The sequence below is a fragment of the Stegastes partitus genome, unplaced genomic scaffold (genome assembly GCF_000690725.1).
Source record: "Stegastes partitus isolate 25-593 unplaced genomic scaffold, Stegastes_partitus-1.0.2 Scaffold3628, whole genome shotgun sequence".
Taxonomy (NCBI): Eukaryota; Metazoa; Chordata; class Actinopteri; family Pomacentridae; genus Stegastes; species Stegastes partitus.
This window is the reverse complement of record NW_007581359.1, coordinates 221,193-239,763: the sequence shown is the minus strand read 5'-3', so window position 1 is coordinate 239,763 and position 18,571 is coordinate 221,193. Positions and strand designations below refer to the sequence as shown.

The window sequence follows — 18,571 nt, the reverse complement described above, 5'->3', positions numbered from 1 at the left end:
TTTATCAATCATTCTTAAATACACTGTTATTCATTCTCTCAGTATAAAAATCCAACATTTACAAAGACATACATATTTCTCATTTCAAAGCATAACTGCTGTTCACAAGATGTGTTTTGCTTCATTGAGAAGTCTCAGTGTACGAGCCCTGGAGGCTTCAAATTTCCCCATCACACTTGTGTAAAGACCATGACTGGCTTTCAAACTAGTTGTAATGTCTCAAACAGCGCTTGTAAGTACATGTTTTAAACTGAGATTTAAGAAAAGCGCAGAGAAACTTTCCCCCTTAAGCAGAGAAATGTGAAAATGCTGGCTTAGTGGCTGAGTGAAGGTCAAACATTCAAATGAACCAGGAATAAGCAAAACACATTTTGACTGGAGGAGGACTTAAAGTATTAATGTTGGACATTCTGCATAAAGAAAAACCCTGAAATGTTCAAGAACGCTGACTGGCTTTCTGCCTGTTTTCAGTCGTTTATTTGAAACATCATTTGCAGTTACTGTGCAAAGCATTACTTTGATAAAGTTGTGAAAGGTTTCATAATTCATGTCTTTCTGTAGTGCCGGGGCCTCCCACTTCGCTGCTAGTCTCTAACCCAAACCTGGACTCTCTAACCCTCGAATGGAGTCCTCCTCATGACCATAACGGACACATTACTGGCTACACACTCAAATATCAGCCAGGTGAGGCGCTTTTATATAACAACTAAGATTTTGTATCTTTGATTAGCAAATGTCATCTTCCTTCATGTAGTTTGTAGTTGTGTGTCATTCTTTTTCATGTCTTGTATTGTCATTCTGGTCAGATTATTAGACAGAAAGGAGAAGCATTTAATTTTGCCTAAAGTTCAACAACACAAATTAACAAATCAACTTTGGTCATTCCTGCCTTCTATTTCTGAACCCTACACCTCTTTGCTCCAAATGCTCCCATTTCCACCTTTGTCATCCATGACACTCCATCTACAACCCCGCCCTCCTCATATCTCTATTCAACTTACCTGACTGCTTCCCAACTTCCACCCCCCCATCCCATCATTCTTGTCGCCCATCCTTCACCTCTGTAGTCAATAACTCCAATGAACTGGGCCAGGAGAAGGAGATGGCCCTGGCCGCCAATGAGACCTCAGTCACTTTGCCCCACCTCAAGTACAGCACACGCTACAGGTTTTATTTGAATGCCAAAACAATCACTGGAGCAGGCCCCGCCATTTCTCAGGAAGTTGTCCCCGTCATGGATGAAGGTAAGTACATCAAGTACAGACAACTAGTACACTGTTACCTAAATAACGCTATGGTTTGTCCCACTGGAAGCCTTATTAGTTCCATATAATTTAAGAAGGAGGATCCCATTATGTTACAGATGATTTGGGTGTCTTTCTGAAATTTAAAAAAAAACAAAAAACTCTCCAGTGCACCATACATTATTCCCTAAATGTTTTCAACTATCTCGCCCTTATTAGGGTGACAGCTGAAGATCAGAGATTGTAATTGGTAGAGGAAAATATATATTACATTCTTCTAATTTATTAAAAGTAAATAATCCAAATTTCAATCTCCACATTCATCTATGATCTATAAGTGATCTCAGGAAACCAAAACAGCCTCAGATACCACCCTGATGAAGGTGAAAGTGATTATATGAAGTTTAGTGCACTGGAGCAGAGTTGTACAACATGTTTTTTTTTTTAAATTTGTTTTGCCATTGAAGCTCACACTTCTCTGGTGTGTGTGCTCTCAAAGTTCTTGGTTTGCACAGAAAAACATTCCTCCAACTCAGAAAAGCTGTTCATTGTGAAGCATGGTGTTCTGTTTTTTATGTATTATAGAAAAAATAATTCTGTTTATTTATTAGTTGACGGAAAAACAAGACAATGAAGCATTTAGAAAAATAAAATTTCCAATTGTTTGCTCGTCCGAACTTCTACAAATACAACAATATTTAGTTTTTTTGGACAGCTGTTTAAAAATTTACTGGCATTTAATAGACTATACCATCAATTCACCAGAAATTATTGAGCGTAATTGATCATGAAAGTAATCACGCCAGACTGTTCCATCAGATTATGTGACTTGTGTATGTACAGTGTACAATGTTTCATTTATTTTTAGCCTTTGACATTGCATGATGTACATAAGCTCTTCACCCATGTCCATTTTAAGTTACATATGAGTGTGATCCAGTTGCATTGTTACACAAGATGACTCATGTTCTTATGCGGCTGCTGAGCATCTTATCTTTAATTGACGTTACACAGCTTGAACACATTAATGTCTCGCTGATGTATGTGACACAGGTTAGGGGGCATGACGACCCCTGTCCTGTTGTTTCTCTGCATCTCTGTTCTCCGTACAAGCTCTTAATATCACAGGTTGATGTAGATGTGGTGTATCCAGACAGATGCCTGTTTTACAGATACAGCCACAGCTACAAAATCCACCGCAAACATGTCCTCCTCGTCTTTGAGCTATTTCCCCCCTCGCCTCTATCGCGTTCTGCGACCCGCCAAAACGCTCGGCTGAGTTCAAAGCTGGGAAAAGTTCAAAGCCACGTAGATAAAGATGCTATGTGACATGTGTCTTTTTCATGCCATGTGATAAAGCTAGATGAGTCTTTTTCAAAGTGCTCTGCTGCTTTTTCTGTTTTTTATTTTTTTCTCTTCTACTGTGCCTTTGGCTACTTTGACCCCTTCTTACCTCTTCCATGGCAGCTTCTGGTGACACTTTCCTGCTGCATGGCAAGGGTTTGCTTGGCATGCCAATGAACTGTGCTCTCTGTGTATAATGACTTCAGTGTCTGCAGTGTCTCTGCTGCGAAAAATGTTATGCGTCTCTGTGGGTGTCTCGTGTGTGTGTGTGTGTGACTCTGTCTTTACCCCTCTTCATGTTGTTTACAGGGAACACCCAAACCTCTCATCCCATTGCATGGTCTCCCCCGCGCCGTCCACCCCACAAGGGTACAGATTCTGCTGCGATTTTAGCAAACTATAGTCATAGCTTTGTGTATTCTGTGTTTTTTGGTGGTATAGTTTCCAGATTGGCAATTACGTAAGGTTGCACGAGTCTCGATTCAGTGATGCTAAGAGCATGTAATGGGACTATAATTACAGCAAAGCATTTGATTTGCCAGTTATTGGATTGCCCTTTGCCCAGCAGGCATTTCTTGATGGTTGTCTTTTCTCTTGTGTGCTCAGCGCAGCCCGTGTGTCCTTTTGGAAACGTTAGCTACTCGGTCGGCGAAGACGGGGCCCTGATCCGTTGGGAGTACTGGGGCTCGGAGAAAAACGTTTATCTAGAATACGTAGTAAAAAACAGTAAGCAAAAGCAACACACCAATATATGTGTCAGCTCCGTGCATAGGTGGCAAGAGACTCCTACTTCATTATTGGCTTGTGCAGGTGAATAGAAACATTGGCAGTCATGCTGATGCTGGCTCCTGCCAGCGTAGACCCAGATGTGATAAACAAGGCTCTCTGTGATTGGATTGCTAATTACTCAATGCTGTTATTAACTAGAACCGCGTGCATTTCCCGTGACAATCTGGATGGAACTTCTGTAGACAAACATCACAAAAAAAAGCAGCACAAACATTCTTGTTATGCCAGCCGAGTCTGACTGAAGTGCTCTCCATTGTTTTTATCCACCTGCAGCGAGGATGAAAAACACAGTGCTGTTGTAGTATGGCTCTCTCGCACCTACTGTTTAATGGATTCAATTAGGGAAGATCATAATAATAGATTCCAGCAATTCAGAAAATGTTGTTATCAAAAGCGCAATCATGTGATCAGCAGTCACAGCACATTTCATATTAGGCTCATTACCGCATGAATGTGTACAAGTGGCCCTGACAGCGTAATGCACTGCACTTTAAGAAAACTCCTGCAGATAGACAAAGCAAGAATCAAATGGAGAAGAAATCATCGCCAATTTGGCAACACTTGCACGACATTAGGAAGACGAGACTGAAAGTTTACAGCTGCAGCAGCGGCTCTGTGTATATCTGGCTTTGCACTTCAGAATACAGAGCTTTGTGGTGCTGACTTAAATGGTCACACAGACTTCTCTTGTAGATTAGACATGGAAAATGAGAACTACTGGAGGTTAATTTTGCATCAAGTAGTAAAAAAAAAGTTGCAGCATGATGTGAATTAATTTATACTTACTGCAATGAGAGTACTGCACATGCACACGTCGATATATTGTGCAGCCTGACTCCAAAGTATTGGAAAAATTAAGATTGTGACATGATGATGGAGCGAGAAGAACAGTCACCATTATCACCACAGTTATGTCAGTTTGTCACAAAGAGGACATTAATCTGCGGCAGGCCGTTTTGTTCCTGGAACATTTTGCTGAATAACGCAAATGTGGTTCTCTGAGAAATGTCAGGGGTTCAGCAAAATGAGTAGGATTCATCATTAATGTCAGCTTTGTGGTAATGCATCCAGTAGAAAATGTATTGACATACTACTATAACCTAGACTAAAGTGTTTTCCCAGGAACCACACTGCTGGCGTGGCTAAACGGAAGAAAACTCAGTCCAATACAGAAACGCTGCACGTTGTACAGAACACAAAGGAAATGAGTGACAGAACCACAACTTTGTAAGGGACAATGTATATGATGGACATATTTGTCTTCCTTGTGTTGTTTGAACCTCATTTCCAGTGTCTTCTGTGCAACATTTCTGGACCTGAAGATATTTTCTCATTCATCTTTATTCAAATGCTGCACGTGTTGCCAAATTGCTGAAACGGTTTTCTTGATTTGCATACGTTTTCTGAAGTTGCAGTGTGTTGAGCTTTCAGGGACACCGTAATAATTCATTCATAAACTTAATGGATTTTTTAAAACTCCATGAATATTAACTATTGCCTGAAGTGTAATACCATACCAGTAGATGTTTTATTTTAGCCAATTAGCTCCCACAATGTCATGATCTTGATGGCCCGTATGAATTTGCTCCCTCAAACATGCCTCTCTTCATGAACGTCCCTCCTGCAGGTGAAGGAGAAGAGGAGTGGCAGAAAGAGCTCGTGAATGGCTCTCAGAACTTTATGCTGAAAGACTTAAAGGAGGGTCTCCCCTATAGGGTGCGTTTGGTGGCCAAGGGTCACCACGACCAGCTCCACTGCTCCAAGGAGCTTGAGGTCACTGTCCCAGGTGAGGCAGTTCCCTGGCGGCCGCCTCCATTGCGGCCGAGCCGAGCTGAGCCGAGCCTTGCACTGTGTAGAGTGTGTCGTAGTTTGTGCCGTTGTGTAATTACACCCAGTCAAGCATGGGTTTAACAGATGTGTTGTGGTCGCTCAGTGTGCCAGGCATGTACTGTAGTGATGTAGAGACATCATATAGCAGCATGCATGATTGTATGGTTTAGTTGAAGCTATTTAATTCAGCATTTAATGTCAGTCTTGCTGTAGATTCAGGAATTTTTTTTAAAAAAAGCACCTCTGCTAATATAGAAGGTCAGTGTGTGTTTAATGTTATAATATCCAACCTAATATCGTTCTCAGTAAACCTGTGTGTTCCTGTGTAATTGTGACTGTCTTGCGTGTATCCGTGACTGTGTGCGCGCTTGATTTCTTAGACTGTGTACTACTACTAATGTGGTTTCAAGTCACCATTAATATAATCCAGGAGATTTCTAACTAACATGAAAGCTGTCTTTTTCGGTAACAATGTGAAATCATGATCCACTCACGGAGCGAAATTTCTAACTAGTAGATGCATTTTCTGTGAAAAAAAAACAAAAAACCCAACTTGATGTTCCGTGTTTGTTTTAGCACATAATTATGGATAATTGTTTCTATTTTTTTCCTTGCCACTGGGGAAAAGATGGGAAAAGAGTGCTTTCATAAATGTTAAGCCTTGTTCTCCTCCTCTGGCCAGCTGTGGCGAGCAGACAGGTCGACATCGCCACTCAGGGATGGTTCATTGGCCTCATGTGTGCCATTGCTCTGCTCATCCTGATCCTTCTCATAATCTGCTTCATCCAGAGGAATAAGGGAGGGAAATACCCTGGTGAGTAGTAGCACAAACGCCACCATGCACCAACACTCTTAGATAAAGTCCCACTTTAATGCTTTCAGTTGGATTTTAAGTAGTGATGCACAATATTAAAATTTCTGGCCGATACCGATATCTGATATTAAGATTTCTGATATCGCAGATAACCGATATTACCGATGTCGATATTCAATTTTTGTTCACACCGATAACAGTGTAAGTAAGCACAAACTATTCAAAAGAAGCCCATATCAAATTAGGTCACATAGTCTTCTTTATCACGTAACAAAAGTAAAACATATTTAAACATTTCTAACGTTCAAGTCCAGAACCATTTAAGTCAAAACATCTGTGAAATAGCAGCAATATCAAATGTAGAGACGGAGGCTCTAATGTTAGACAATCAGTTTTTCACATTGGCTAAATTCGTTCATCGGCCCAATACCGATATACCAGGAAAAAGCCCTAATATCAGCCGATATCGATGTGGTCGCTGACATATTGTGAATCCTTAATTTTAAGAATAATGATTTATCCATTTTCGCTCCTAAAAAATACTTCTCATCCAAAGACTGGAGACAGATCTCTACAACAATGAATCAACTAAGAATTTGTTTACATTCTGGCGGCATCCTTCTCATGTTTTCATATTCTAATGACACAGTAATCTCATCTAGCTGCCTAATATACACTGGTCCATTTAAAGAAAAAAACAAAAATGTTATTGTCTCTTGCTAAGCTGGTTTGTCTAAATGGTTTCTTCTACCTCACCAGTCAAAGAGAAGGAGGATGCACACACAGACCCAGAGTTCCAGCCCATGAAAGACGATGACTGTACTTTTGTGGAATACAGGTGAGAGAAAGCGCCCCGGCCTCTGGAGCCACCAGAGCCCTATTTACCCATCAACCCTTGCCCTGTGCCCGCTTTCTGCCCAGATCTGCTCTCTCTCTCTCTGGCTGGGCAGGAGCTCTGCACTCCCTCCCTCTTCTCAACCCCTTACAGCTGACGTATAAATGACCCAGAATCACGAATAACAAAAAGTCATAGCACCAAGAGGAAGTATCTCCGATCTGAACTTCCGCCGCCGTGAAGCACAAGATTTTTTTTTTTTTCTTTTGCTCTGGTTTCTGGGACGTCCTGGATGCTACTCGTCTTTGGACTCTATTGTGTGTGCTTGAAATAGCATCGTGGTGTCATTTGAGAAGCAGGATTCTTCAGGTTTAAGGGATTTAGGGTTTTGGATGTTTTCAAATACGACTGTCAGGAAAAAAAAACACATAAGCTAGGTTCATTTGCAACACATCCTAAACCAACCCCAAGCATTGAATCCCATTCCAACTAATAAGCTATTCATATACATTGTATGTACAGTATATATAGTATTAACACTTTGCCTAGTGTCTTGCTACTGACATACGAGACCCTGATAGGATTGGAAACCACTGAAACCATCATTCCTGCTAACTTACAGCAGTTATCCAGATATGCCTGTTAGCATCCTCTTTCTAGGCCGCTTCTCCAACCGCACGCAGAATAAAGAAGAATGAAGCACTTTAATTCTGTATATCTAGCATTTTTAAATATTGTTTTTTATATAAGTCGATTTATAAGATGGTCTTGCTTTTATATTTTATATTCCTTTTTGTATTATGTATACATAAATCTGTTCTATGGATTTTATGCTGTGATAAATACATATATATAAAATATGTAATATGCATGGTTATAACATCTGATATACTGTATGAACATTTGCTCTAGGCAATAATGTGTTGAATGGATTTATTGGTTCTATATAGATACACAGTATACATATATACATATATATATATGCATATGGATCTAATATGAAACTATCAGCATGTTCGAGGGAAGCAATCATCACTGACTGTGCAGGAGCTGGTTTAATGCTGTTTAAACAGGCCAGTAGCCATTCTTACCAGTAGTAATCCTTGCTGGATAGGACTGGGGATACTCTATTTTGTAAAGACCACAAAGAGATCAAAACCAACAATATTGTAACTCATCTCTCAATACTGCCCAGCTTGTCTGTGGCTCTTTGCATCAAAATCTTTAAAAACGGGTCACAAATATATACTGTAGCTTTAAAAAATAAAAAAAAAGGCTTCAAATCTTCTTAAAACAGCTGAACACTGTGGTTTTTGAAAAAAAAAAAGTCACAATATATTTGTTGGAAAACTATATTTAGCTGCAAATTTGTTGTGCTTGTAAGTATTTAATACAGCAGGATGGTAACTGTGGGATCGACTTAATAGCCCATGTTCGCTGTAATGAAGGAGCTTGTTGCCCAGTGTAACAATGTGGCTCGTGAATGTGTTTTTAATAGTTTTTGGACAGCGCTGGAGGTGTATGGCACAGATACACAAGCTCTATCAGGCTATTCCTACTCAGATGATAATTATCTGTGGGATCAGCATATTATTGGTTTTGGTCTTGTTTTTAAATACAGGCTAGAATATCACAACTCCACAGTATTTACACTGCAACAGGACCTCCCCAGAGGACATCAACCCTAAAAACAGTAGACAAATCACAAGGCAAAGTGTACAAATATTATAGTGCCTTTGTGAGAGTATTCTTTACATCCATGCTGTTTCATTACGCTCAGCTGGAACCTTACAGTATGTCAATAAAGGCGTAACTTAACTCAACTGAGCTGTTCTTGTTTGACTGTAGGGGAGCAAACTTTAGGTTCAAACTGTGCTTGTATTGTACGTGGCACCTTTGCCCGCCAAAAGTGCCACGCTAATATAGAACTATCAGATCTTCTCAAGTGTGTGCAAAGTGCAATAATGTGTAGGAATGATGGTTTGTGTGGGATCTCAGGTGGAGGTCCTCATCCGACCGCATGGGGGTGTAGGTCTCAGGACAGGTAAGGGACGATGATGGTGTGTTGGAGGGGTTTTGGGCTCCATGTTTTGTCAAGTCCAGCATGTGAAAAAGGGTCAGTGCCACTGAGTCACTGTGGAGAAAAACGCTCGCCAGGTTTCACAGCTGTCATCAAGTTTAATATCTGGTCAAAAAGCCTTCATCATGCATCCTTCAGATCGGCTTTTTCTGTGCTAGTCCTCTCCCTTAAATGTTTACAGATTATAATCCATTTAAATTTCAGAACAGTGCAGCATTATGATGGCTTTGTGATCATACCTCATTGATGTTCAACTCATGTATGTGGAATGTTTTCGACTCTCTGATATCCAAAGAAAACTTTCTTTGCAGACTTTTCATGCATTTTGCCAATTTGTGATTATTATCATGCTTGCTTCGGGGGATGTCTGGCTGAAACCTTGCTTTCCGAGTTTGATTCACATCATTGCGTTGGGTTTTTCTGTTTCTCATCACAACCTCTGTGTTGGGGGGTGGGGGGAAATGCTTTTCGTCAAACAACACATTTACCACTTCATATTTGGTTTCAGGGGGAATTTGAACAGGGTATGATTGCTTGAGCTTTATTCCCCCGTTGCTTGATGGAAACCAACTAATCATTCATAGCTTCCGTTTTTTAGACATGGAGCAAGCCAAATTCAAATGTAATTCTTATGCAGTGAGCAAAAAAATTTCACTGCTGCATATTTATATGAGTGACTTTGCCATTATTACCAAATTCAGTCGCTTGTGGTAAGAAATGGCAGCTCAGTGCTCCATCTAAAAAAGTGATCACTAAGCTCCTTGTTGCATCTGTCACGTCATCTCACCTGTAACACCTGCATGTTATTTTCTCCTTCAGTGACAATGAGGACCATAAACCGTTAAAAGGGAGCCGCACGCCATCTAATGGGACAGTTAAGAGAGACGACAGTGACGACAGTTTAGTTGACTACGGGGAAGGAGGAGACGGACAGTTCAACGAGGATGGCTCCTTTATCGGCCAGTATAGTGGGAAGAGTGCCAGCAGGGACACTGCTGAGGGCCACGAGAGCTCGGAGGCCCCATCCCCTATAAATGCCATGAACTCCTTGAACTCTTTTGTGTAGCCAATCAGTCCTCACAGACCAGTGTGAGGCGCTGCTCTGACTGCTCACATCCCCTCGATCCCCCATAGGGCTGTCCCAACGCAGCATGGCTTTATGATCACACATCCATCCCCAGTTCCACATGTGAAATACTCAGTAAAGACACTGGAAATCTTTAAGGAGAAGCTCGGAAACCCATACCTACATTATCACTGCCTAAGCCGCATTTAGGAAGGAAGTAGCTCAACCGTAATTTGGATTTTAACAGTACATAAAATACCTGACATTACCTAAATCCATATATTAATTAACACTTTGATATTAACAAGTGTTGCATTCTTACCTGGAATCTCATATAGACTATGCAGTGCTTGTCTGAACTATATTTGTTTATGTTAATGGTTATTATATTATCTGCTATGTTCAAATAGTGTTCAGTGTCTACAGTAAATAGCTGTTACTCCGTGTTGTTTTTTTTGTTTTTCTTTCCAACATAGAAGCTTGTACCGGAATCTGTAAAAATGTAATACATTCATGTAATGCGTCATATGAATGTGTTACATTTATGTGACATCATGATGCATTTACAATCCACAAGGCAGATTTTGGGAGCCGTGCACACAGCATGCTTGAAGTTGCTGCATTAATACGTCTTCATCTGTCACCGCTCTGTCAGACTGCATCCGTGAAGGAGGAAGCTGAAATGCTGCATGGCATGTCACATGACCTCATGACCTTTGCCCCGCATGTGACCTCCTCATACTGAGCTCGATCTGAAGGCCAGTTGGGAACACTGAGAGCGTAACAGCTTGCCTCAGTGCTCCCCTGCCGCGCTCCTTCAGCAGGTAGTGCCTTTTCTTCAAAACAATGATTCAGTTCTGAAGTCTCTTTATGGAGTTCAATGACTGGAACAGAGACAGCAGTACGACTGCAGAAGCTACATCCACGGATGGATGAGATAAACTTAAGATGAGGACTCTGAGGACAGAAGAATAATTCATACAAACTTGTCATCTTTTTTTTTTTTTTAAGACGCCTCCCAATGCCTTGAGACACAGAACTGGCTTTGATTCCTCCAAGAAGTTAAATGCACCAACATTGGATCAGATTAAAACATTGGTAAAATAATTTCTGGTGCATAAAGTCTACAGCCATTATGTACAGTACCAGATAGTATTTCTGCAGTGTATTAATGTATGGATATCTGTGAGGGTGTGTGTGTCTGTGTGTGTGCGGTTGTGTGTACATTAGCTATTCAATTCCTATTAGGCAAAAGTGGTTCATTTGTACTAACTACACTTGAGGGCCTTTGGATGGGATCAAGATTTCTTTTCTCTTAACTTGCATCAAGTTTTTCTTTTTTTTTTTCTTTTTTTTTTTAAATACCTGTAGAATATTTGTTGAATTTGTAAATACCATAATCGATTGTACAGGGACAAGAAGCAGCGTGTGAGACAGCCCAAGCGGCAATATTGTGCATGATATGGCTTAACTTGTTGATAGGACTGTATTAAATATAGACTACTTGTAGAGAATATATATATAAATATATACATATATTCTTTTGTTTTCTTGCTGTGCACTGTGTACATTGTACTGTAATTAACTGGACAGAAAACTGCATATAAATTCAGAATCTGCTTGTTTTCTGATTTGCTTGGCAGCGAGTTGCATAACTTTGGTTTTGTACAACAATATCATGATGCGCAGAATTATATTATTCTGATTTGTATTGCTTCCATACAGTCCCACTATACTCCGAAAATGATGCTCTTTTCTGACAATATTGCAAATGGTTTTGTATTTAAGAAACAGATTTGTACTAACAGATACTTTCTTTGTCGCTATTTAAGTTTGTTTTTTTTTTTTCTTCTCCCTTTTAGTGCAAGTATGAAATTCAAACTACAGGAAATATAATGAATGAATAAATAATTATCTGCTTTAAGTTTTCAGAGTCTTCACTCGAAATGTCACTGCCCTTTCTCGAAATGGAATCATGCTCTTAATGGATTTAGACTCAGTGATTCATAAAAAAACACTGTTACACACTCGGTGCATGTTAAGTGGCATATAATGCAGCCATAAATGATTCACTACTGAACAATGACACCACATAAAAAGTGAGGATGTGCCGCTTCAGTATGCTACACCACAGCAGATTCTGAGGAAAAATGGATGTAATTATGTACCAAGACAGCAACAGTTAGATCAACTCTGGACAGGAAGCTCTACAGTGAAGCTGCTAAAAACTCAGATAGTGGCCTTGTGTGAAGGGTCACAAAGCAAAAACCCTGGAAAACACTCCTTAATATAAATATGTAGTGAAACTAAACGTGATGTATGTAACACAATGAATAAGTAGCTCATTATTATAGTGAAGTTCAGTACTTGTGTATTTATTCACACCTGGTTGGGTGGCATTGGCATACCATATACTGGTAGATGTGGTTGGGATATACGAGGTGTGTCAGAAAAGTTTCAGAACTGGTGTCACAAAAGATGTATTTCAAATCCAAAATACAAGTTTTCCACTTTGAAGTAATCTCCCTGGATTAACACACTTTCCCAGCCTTCTCTGCCACACCGCCATGCACTCCTGGAAGGATTTTTCTGGGATCCTCCTCAGCTCCGTCATCACAGCCATCGTGATGTCGTCCACGTCTTCAAAACGGGTCCCCTTGAAGACCCCCTTGAGCTTGGGGAAGAAGAAAAAAATTCTTCAGAGCCAGATGGGATGAGTAGGGAGGTTGCTCCAGCATGGCGATGTTCTTCTCAGCCAGGAACTGTTCAGGATTGTGAGCAGGCACGTTGTCATGGTGAAGCAGCCCCAACTTGTCCTGCCACAACTCTCACCTCTTCTCGCACACTGAGCGAAGCAAACACCGCAGGATCTCTTTGTAGAGGTTTATCGTCTGAAGGGGAAAACTCGTAGTTTGGGTTTGAAATACATACGTGGACAAAGTTGTTGGTACCCCTCGGTTAATGAAAGAAAAACCCACAATGGTCACAAATAACTTGAATCTGACAAAAGTAATCATAAATAAAAATTCTATGAAAATTAACCGATGAAAATCAGACATTGCTTTGGAACCGTGGTTTAACAGAATTATTTTTTAAAAAACAAAAAAACTCATGAAACAGGCCGGGACAAAAATGATGGTACCCTTAACTTAATATTTTGTTGCATAACCTTTTGAGGCAATCACTGCAATCAAATGATTTCTGTAGCTGTCAGTGAGACTTGTGCACCTCTCAGCAAGTATTGTGGCCCACTCCTCATGAGCAGACTGCTCCAGTTGTCTCAGGTTTGAAGGCTGCCTTCTCCAGCGGCATGTTTCAGATCCTTCCACAAATGTTCAATAAGATTTCGATCAGGGCTCATAGAAGGCCACTTCAGAATAGTCCAATGTTTTCCTCTTAGCCATTCTTGGGTGTTTTTAGCTGTGTTTTGGGTCATTATCCTGTTGCAAAACCCATGACCTGCAACTGAGACCAAGCTTTGGGCACTGGGCAGCACATTTCTCTCTAGAATACCTTGATAGTTGTGAGATTTCATTGTACTCTGCACAGATTCGAGACACCCTGTGCCAGATGCAGCAAAGCAGTCCCAGAACATAACAGAGCCTCCTCCATGTTTCACAGTAGGGACAGTGTTCTTTTCTTGATATGCTTCATTTTTGCGTCTATGAGCATGGAGCTGATGTGCCTTGCCAAAAAGTTCCAGTTTTGTCTTGTCTGTCCACAGGACATTCTCCCAGAAGCTTTGTAGCTTGTCAACATGCAGTTTGGCAAATTCCAGTCTGGCTTTTTTATGATTTGTTTTCAACAATGGTGTCCTCCTTGGTCGTCTCCCATTAAGTCTACTTTGGCTCAAACAATGACGGATGGTGTGATCTGACACTGATGTACCTTGACCTTGGAGTTCACCTCTAATGTCTTTAGAGGTTGTTCTGGGCTCTTTTGTTACCATCCGCATTAGCCGTCTCTCCGATTTGTCATCAATTTTCCTCCTGCGGCCACGTCCAGGGAGGTTAGCTACAGTCCCATGGATCTTACATTTCTGAATAATATGTGCAACTGTAGTCACAGTAACATCCAGCTGCTTGGAGATGGTCACTCCTTCACTTCCTCTGGTCCATGTTTAGTGCGGTACACACCATGTCACCAAACAGCACAGTGACTACTTGTAACCCTATAAACAGGCTGACTGACTGATTACAAGTTTGTAGACGCCTGTGATGCTAATTAGAGGACACACCTTGATTGAACATGTCCCTATGGTCACATTATTTTCAGTCTTTTCTAGAGGTACCATCATTTTTGTCCAGGCCTGTTTCATGAGTTTATTTTTGAAAACAATTCTGTTGAACCACAGTTCAAAAGCAATGTCTGATTTTCATTGGTTAATTTTCATAGAATTTTTATTTATTATTACTTTTGTCAGAGTCAAGTTATTTCTGTGACCGTTGTGGGTTTTTCTTTCATCAACCAAGGGGTACCAACAATTTTGTCCACGTGTGTATATCTTTTGTGACACTGTCCTGGAACCTTTCTGACACACCTCATATGTGTGTATCTATGAAGAAATGTAAGGATCAGAAGGAAATGAATCCAAACAAAACATCTGATTCCAAGCTTTCCAAACCAGGACATAAAACATACACCACACTTACTTCTTCAAATCTACACTGCGCCGTATCTGAGGGATGTGTTAACATGGATGCCTACACCTGCCTCAGTCTCCTCAGTGTGAAGCATCTATAGGAAGGCCTTATGGAACACGACAGTTGGGCTCAATCTTTTTGGCGCTCACTTGTGGCACTTCCACTTCCATTACAGTCATATTGTCAGAGTAATGGCAAGAGAGCAGCCTGCCATCTGGTGCATTATCACACAGCAATGAAGTCAGGAAGGCAAAGAAGTCTGTCTATCTTGGAAATACTTTCCATCCCTCTGGCAAGGATTTTTTTGCCTTCTGTTCATTCAGGTATGCTAATTCCTTTGGCCGGGTAAAGTTGTTTACAGATATTTCATGAGATTGACGTTATTTATCAGCGGAAGATAAACTGCTTCATATATATATTTACAAATTAGGGATTTTCTATATGAGACCTGGCGCCAAGGAGAATCAGAGTGCATCACTGCCAACTGCAGCTGGCTGCACTGATATTCATTATTTTAACCAAAATTAATGACTCACGCTCATCAGCAGGGATCTCAAAGAACTTGTGACCTTCAGCAGCAGGATTCAGTCATCAATTTGCTTGTGTTTGACAGATTCTACCACTTGACTTTACTGCCATCTAGTGATAAGAGGCAATTACACTAATGGCTGAACCTAGCAACAGGCATTTAATAAACTGAATAGGAAATGCTGTTTTATGCACAGATTCAAACTGTCCATTAAAACTGGCAACTGATAATGTGATTATTGTAAACTTTAATGAATAGGCAATGAAAATATATTATGCAGAGACCACATTTGGACCATTCTCTAAAATGCTGCATTCAAATCACAATATGCACAATAACCCTACATTTTAGCTGACAGTCTGTAAGCTTATGAATTTGTTTGTCCCTCTGCTGACATCCCTTGTCCTCAATTATGTCTGCTGCCTGTAAGAGGCTTAGCTATTTATTTCCATGGCAGCAGAATCACATTATTTGTCTGTCAATTGGTGATCATTGCTCCCAAACAAGCAGCTGCCCCATTACCCCTCTGAACTCCAACCAACCCCCCTCACCGCCGATCCTTGTCGACCCCTCCCTCCACCTTCCCATTCCTCACCCACTCCTCAGGAGATTCATTCTGTGTCTGCTGTACGTCTGCCATAGCATCCATTATCCATTCCCAGCTCCTCTGTGTCCAGCTCCTTGATTTACAGCTGGGCGGAAAGCCTGGTTGGAATTGATCTATAGCTGGTTTCATGTCTACCTAAAGTCTGCCTTCAATGGGGGCAAAAGATCATTACATGGTCTTGTGATGTCTTGTTCCTAAATAAGCATTTTTATCATTTGCATCCCAAGTGAAGGATCTTCCAGAGTCCACATTCTTTTCTGTAACACACTCTACAGAATCAAGGATATCAAAAGCAGGTATTAGAAAAACATCACCATTTAGTTCCTGATATGTTTTAAGTGTGTGCAGAGCTTCAGGGCGTCTGTTCCTCAGATGTAAGTGGCAGAGCCTTTGTGTCTCTTTATGCAAATTTGCCCTACTCTGATGCTCTGAGAGCCGGGGAGGATAATTGTTTATGATTACTCTGTGACATTTCCATATGGCTGACGAACGGTTTGCCAGCACACACACACACACACAACCACACACCAACACTCACATCTGTCAGTACCAAGCTGTTTTGAGGCTGAATGGTAGGTTTGGTTAGCCTGAAATTGAAAACCACAACTGTAGGAGGGAAATCGCCTCCTCTGGTATAAGGGTATCATTTCGTTCACCAGTGTTTCTATCAAGCCAAGTAGCCGGTTTTCCCTCAGGGGGGCAATGAGATCATATGGTGGCAGTTTTCATTGCTCAAAAGTGCAAAAGTGCGAGTGTTTTGTTGTATCGATCTGACATTAACCCTCTCTATCAAACCCCCTTCCCCCCGTTTTGATCGAGATAGCACCGGGATAATAACCTTTCCACACCCTGATTCTTATTCCCCAAACATCCCCCACTATGTCCCATGTGGATTTGGGTTGGTGGGTGGGTGGGGGGTTACCTTTGCATGAGACCCTGTGGAGATCACTGGGGCTAAATCACATTTACCCTCCCTCCTTCCCTCCACCCCCATCCCCCTCCCATCTCCTTTGCCAGGCAGATAGATGACAGCCACCTATTCTTTCCTCCAAACAGCAGGGTGTTTGCTGTTCCTCTTATCCACCCCAGAGACCAACCTTGTAACAGTGTTATTCACCAGCAGGATCCATCTCTATTTGTACTGCCATGTTGTAACAGGAACAAAAGTGTTTGTCTGAGGGTTGAATACATCTAGAGCTTGGATCACTAACACACAGAATAATATCCTTTTGGGCCACGTATTATGCCGCTCTATTTGGATTTAATGAATTTCCTTAGTGTTCCCGAATCCCTTTGGCTTGGGTGTTTTTCTGTGGAGTGTCATATTTTTCTAATACAATCCCTCTGGGCCGAGGATAATGTCTTTTTTTCTTGTGTATTAACAACAGTTCACATCTCAGAGGAAATGATGCCTTTTTGATGAAAAGTCTGGATAATAATCATACCTTTGGGGAACACGGCAGCCACAACCAACTTGATACAAGGCTATCACCTCAATGTAAAGTCAGCTTCTGATCACATTGAAAAGAACTTCTTTGATATGTTCCTCCAAATTCATCCAATGAGGGTAAGTCCTTCAATTAATTCTAGCCTGCTCTTTCCCAAAGATTCCTGCATTATTTATGGGCTTCTGCCACAGCAGATTATTATTTGCTGTTTGGTGTTTACATTCCAGATTTAAATCTAATCCCGGGGGAGATGAGATGAGATGGTCCCATGTTTGGACTGACACATGGGCAAGGCGTTGTAATTAGTTGAGGTGGCCTTTTGATATCTGCCTGATGAAAAACAGGCTGACGGTTAGTATGCAGGCTGCAGTCATGCTTTATTCTCATCTACTGCTGGTGGCGTGTAGACATGCAGATCAGTTTATCTGCCTGGGATTTAAGCTTTCTGGCTCTCAAACTTCTGCTTCCGTCCTAAAACAATGGAATGAAATTTAGTTTGTGGTGCTCAAAGCCTCTGAAAAGCCTCGCTGTCAACATTCTGAGAGGTCATTTGTCTTCAGCTGCTAAGTGCACACATGATCCATGATGTTTTCTGCGGTGTAACACTGGGGCTGCTGGTTAATGGGAAGCAGGTGTGTGAGATGCTCCGGCTGCGGCTAAGACCACAGAGGGCAACTGGTTGGCAGGTGAGGAATCACAGGAAGGGACTGGAGAGGTTAAGCGAATCTGGCAACTGGAGTAAATAGACAAAATTGTGTTAGAAGGGATTAGATTAAACCAGTTTTGCAACTTCGCAGGATGCATTTTTCTTTTCTGTTGGACCACTTATCATTTCTAGGAAACTTCTAGCCTAATTTAATTCAAGAGTGCAGATGACTAATAATTTGTGGCCAAAAGTCACAAGCAAATCCAATTCCTCTCTATAGTGTGTGTACGCACTATTGAAGATACATGTGTTATCATTTTTGATGTTACCACTGACTAACACCAAGTTAAAATGGTCAAATTATGGAGAATGAAGACCCATTTTAGCAGCTTTACAAGATTTTCGTCCTCTATTAGTTGTTAGTTTTATGACTGCACATTCATTTTGGCTGAATATCAGCAGCTGTTATCTTCAGCCCCAATTAGCAGGGCTAAACTTACTGTGCACTGTCTGCCCAACACCATGAGGCAAAGTTAGTAGGCTATTAGCTAGAAAACACAGCTGACAGATCCAGATATTTTTCTCAAGAGCAAGTGTTATTAGTAGAGAGTATTTAAAAAAGGCGAGAAGGAGGGTGAGTATGAGAATCAAGTTCTTTAGCCAAACATATGACTTTTATTAGCATTAGCTGTATGC

General features: G+C 41.0%; 1 protein-coding gene across 3 annotated transcripts in view; it reads left to right on the top strand.

Annotated features, from left to right (window-relative positions):
• The window catches only part of LOC103375900 (neuronal cell adhesion molecule), a 46,713-nt gene extending 34,787 nt beyond the window's left edge, over window positions 1–11,926 (top strand). For all 3 annotated transcript variants that reach the window (XM_008306194.1, XM_008306193.1, XM_008306196.1), the window contains 5 exons: window positions 562–684; window positions 1,068–1,244; window positions 5,890–6,021; window positions 6,781–6,859; window positions 9,756–11,926. In XM_008306194.1, the coding sequence (XP_008304416.1) occupies window positions 562–684; window positions 1,068–1,244; window positions 5,890–6,021; window positions 6,781–6,859; window positions 9,756–10,002 (758 nt within the window). In that variant the 3' untranslated portion in view covers window positions 10,003–11,926. The remainder of the gene's footprint in view (window positions 1–561; window positions 685–1,067; window positions 1,245–5,889; window positions 6,022–6,780; window positions 6,860–9,755) is intronic.
• The last annotated feature ends 6,645 nt before the right edge of the window (window positions 11,927–18,571 follow it).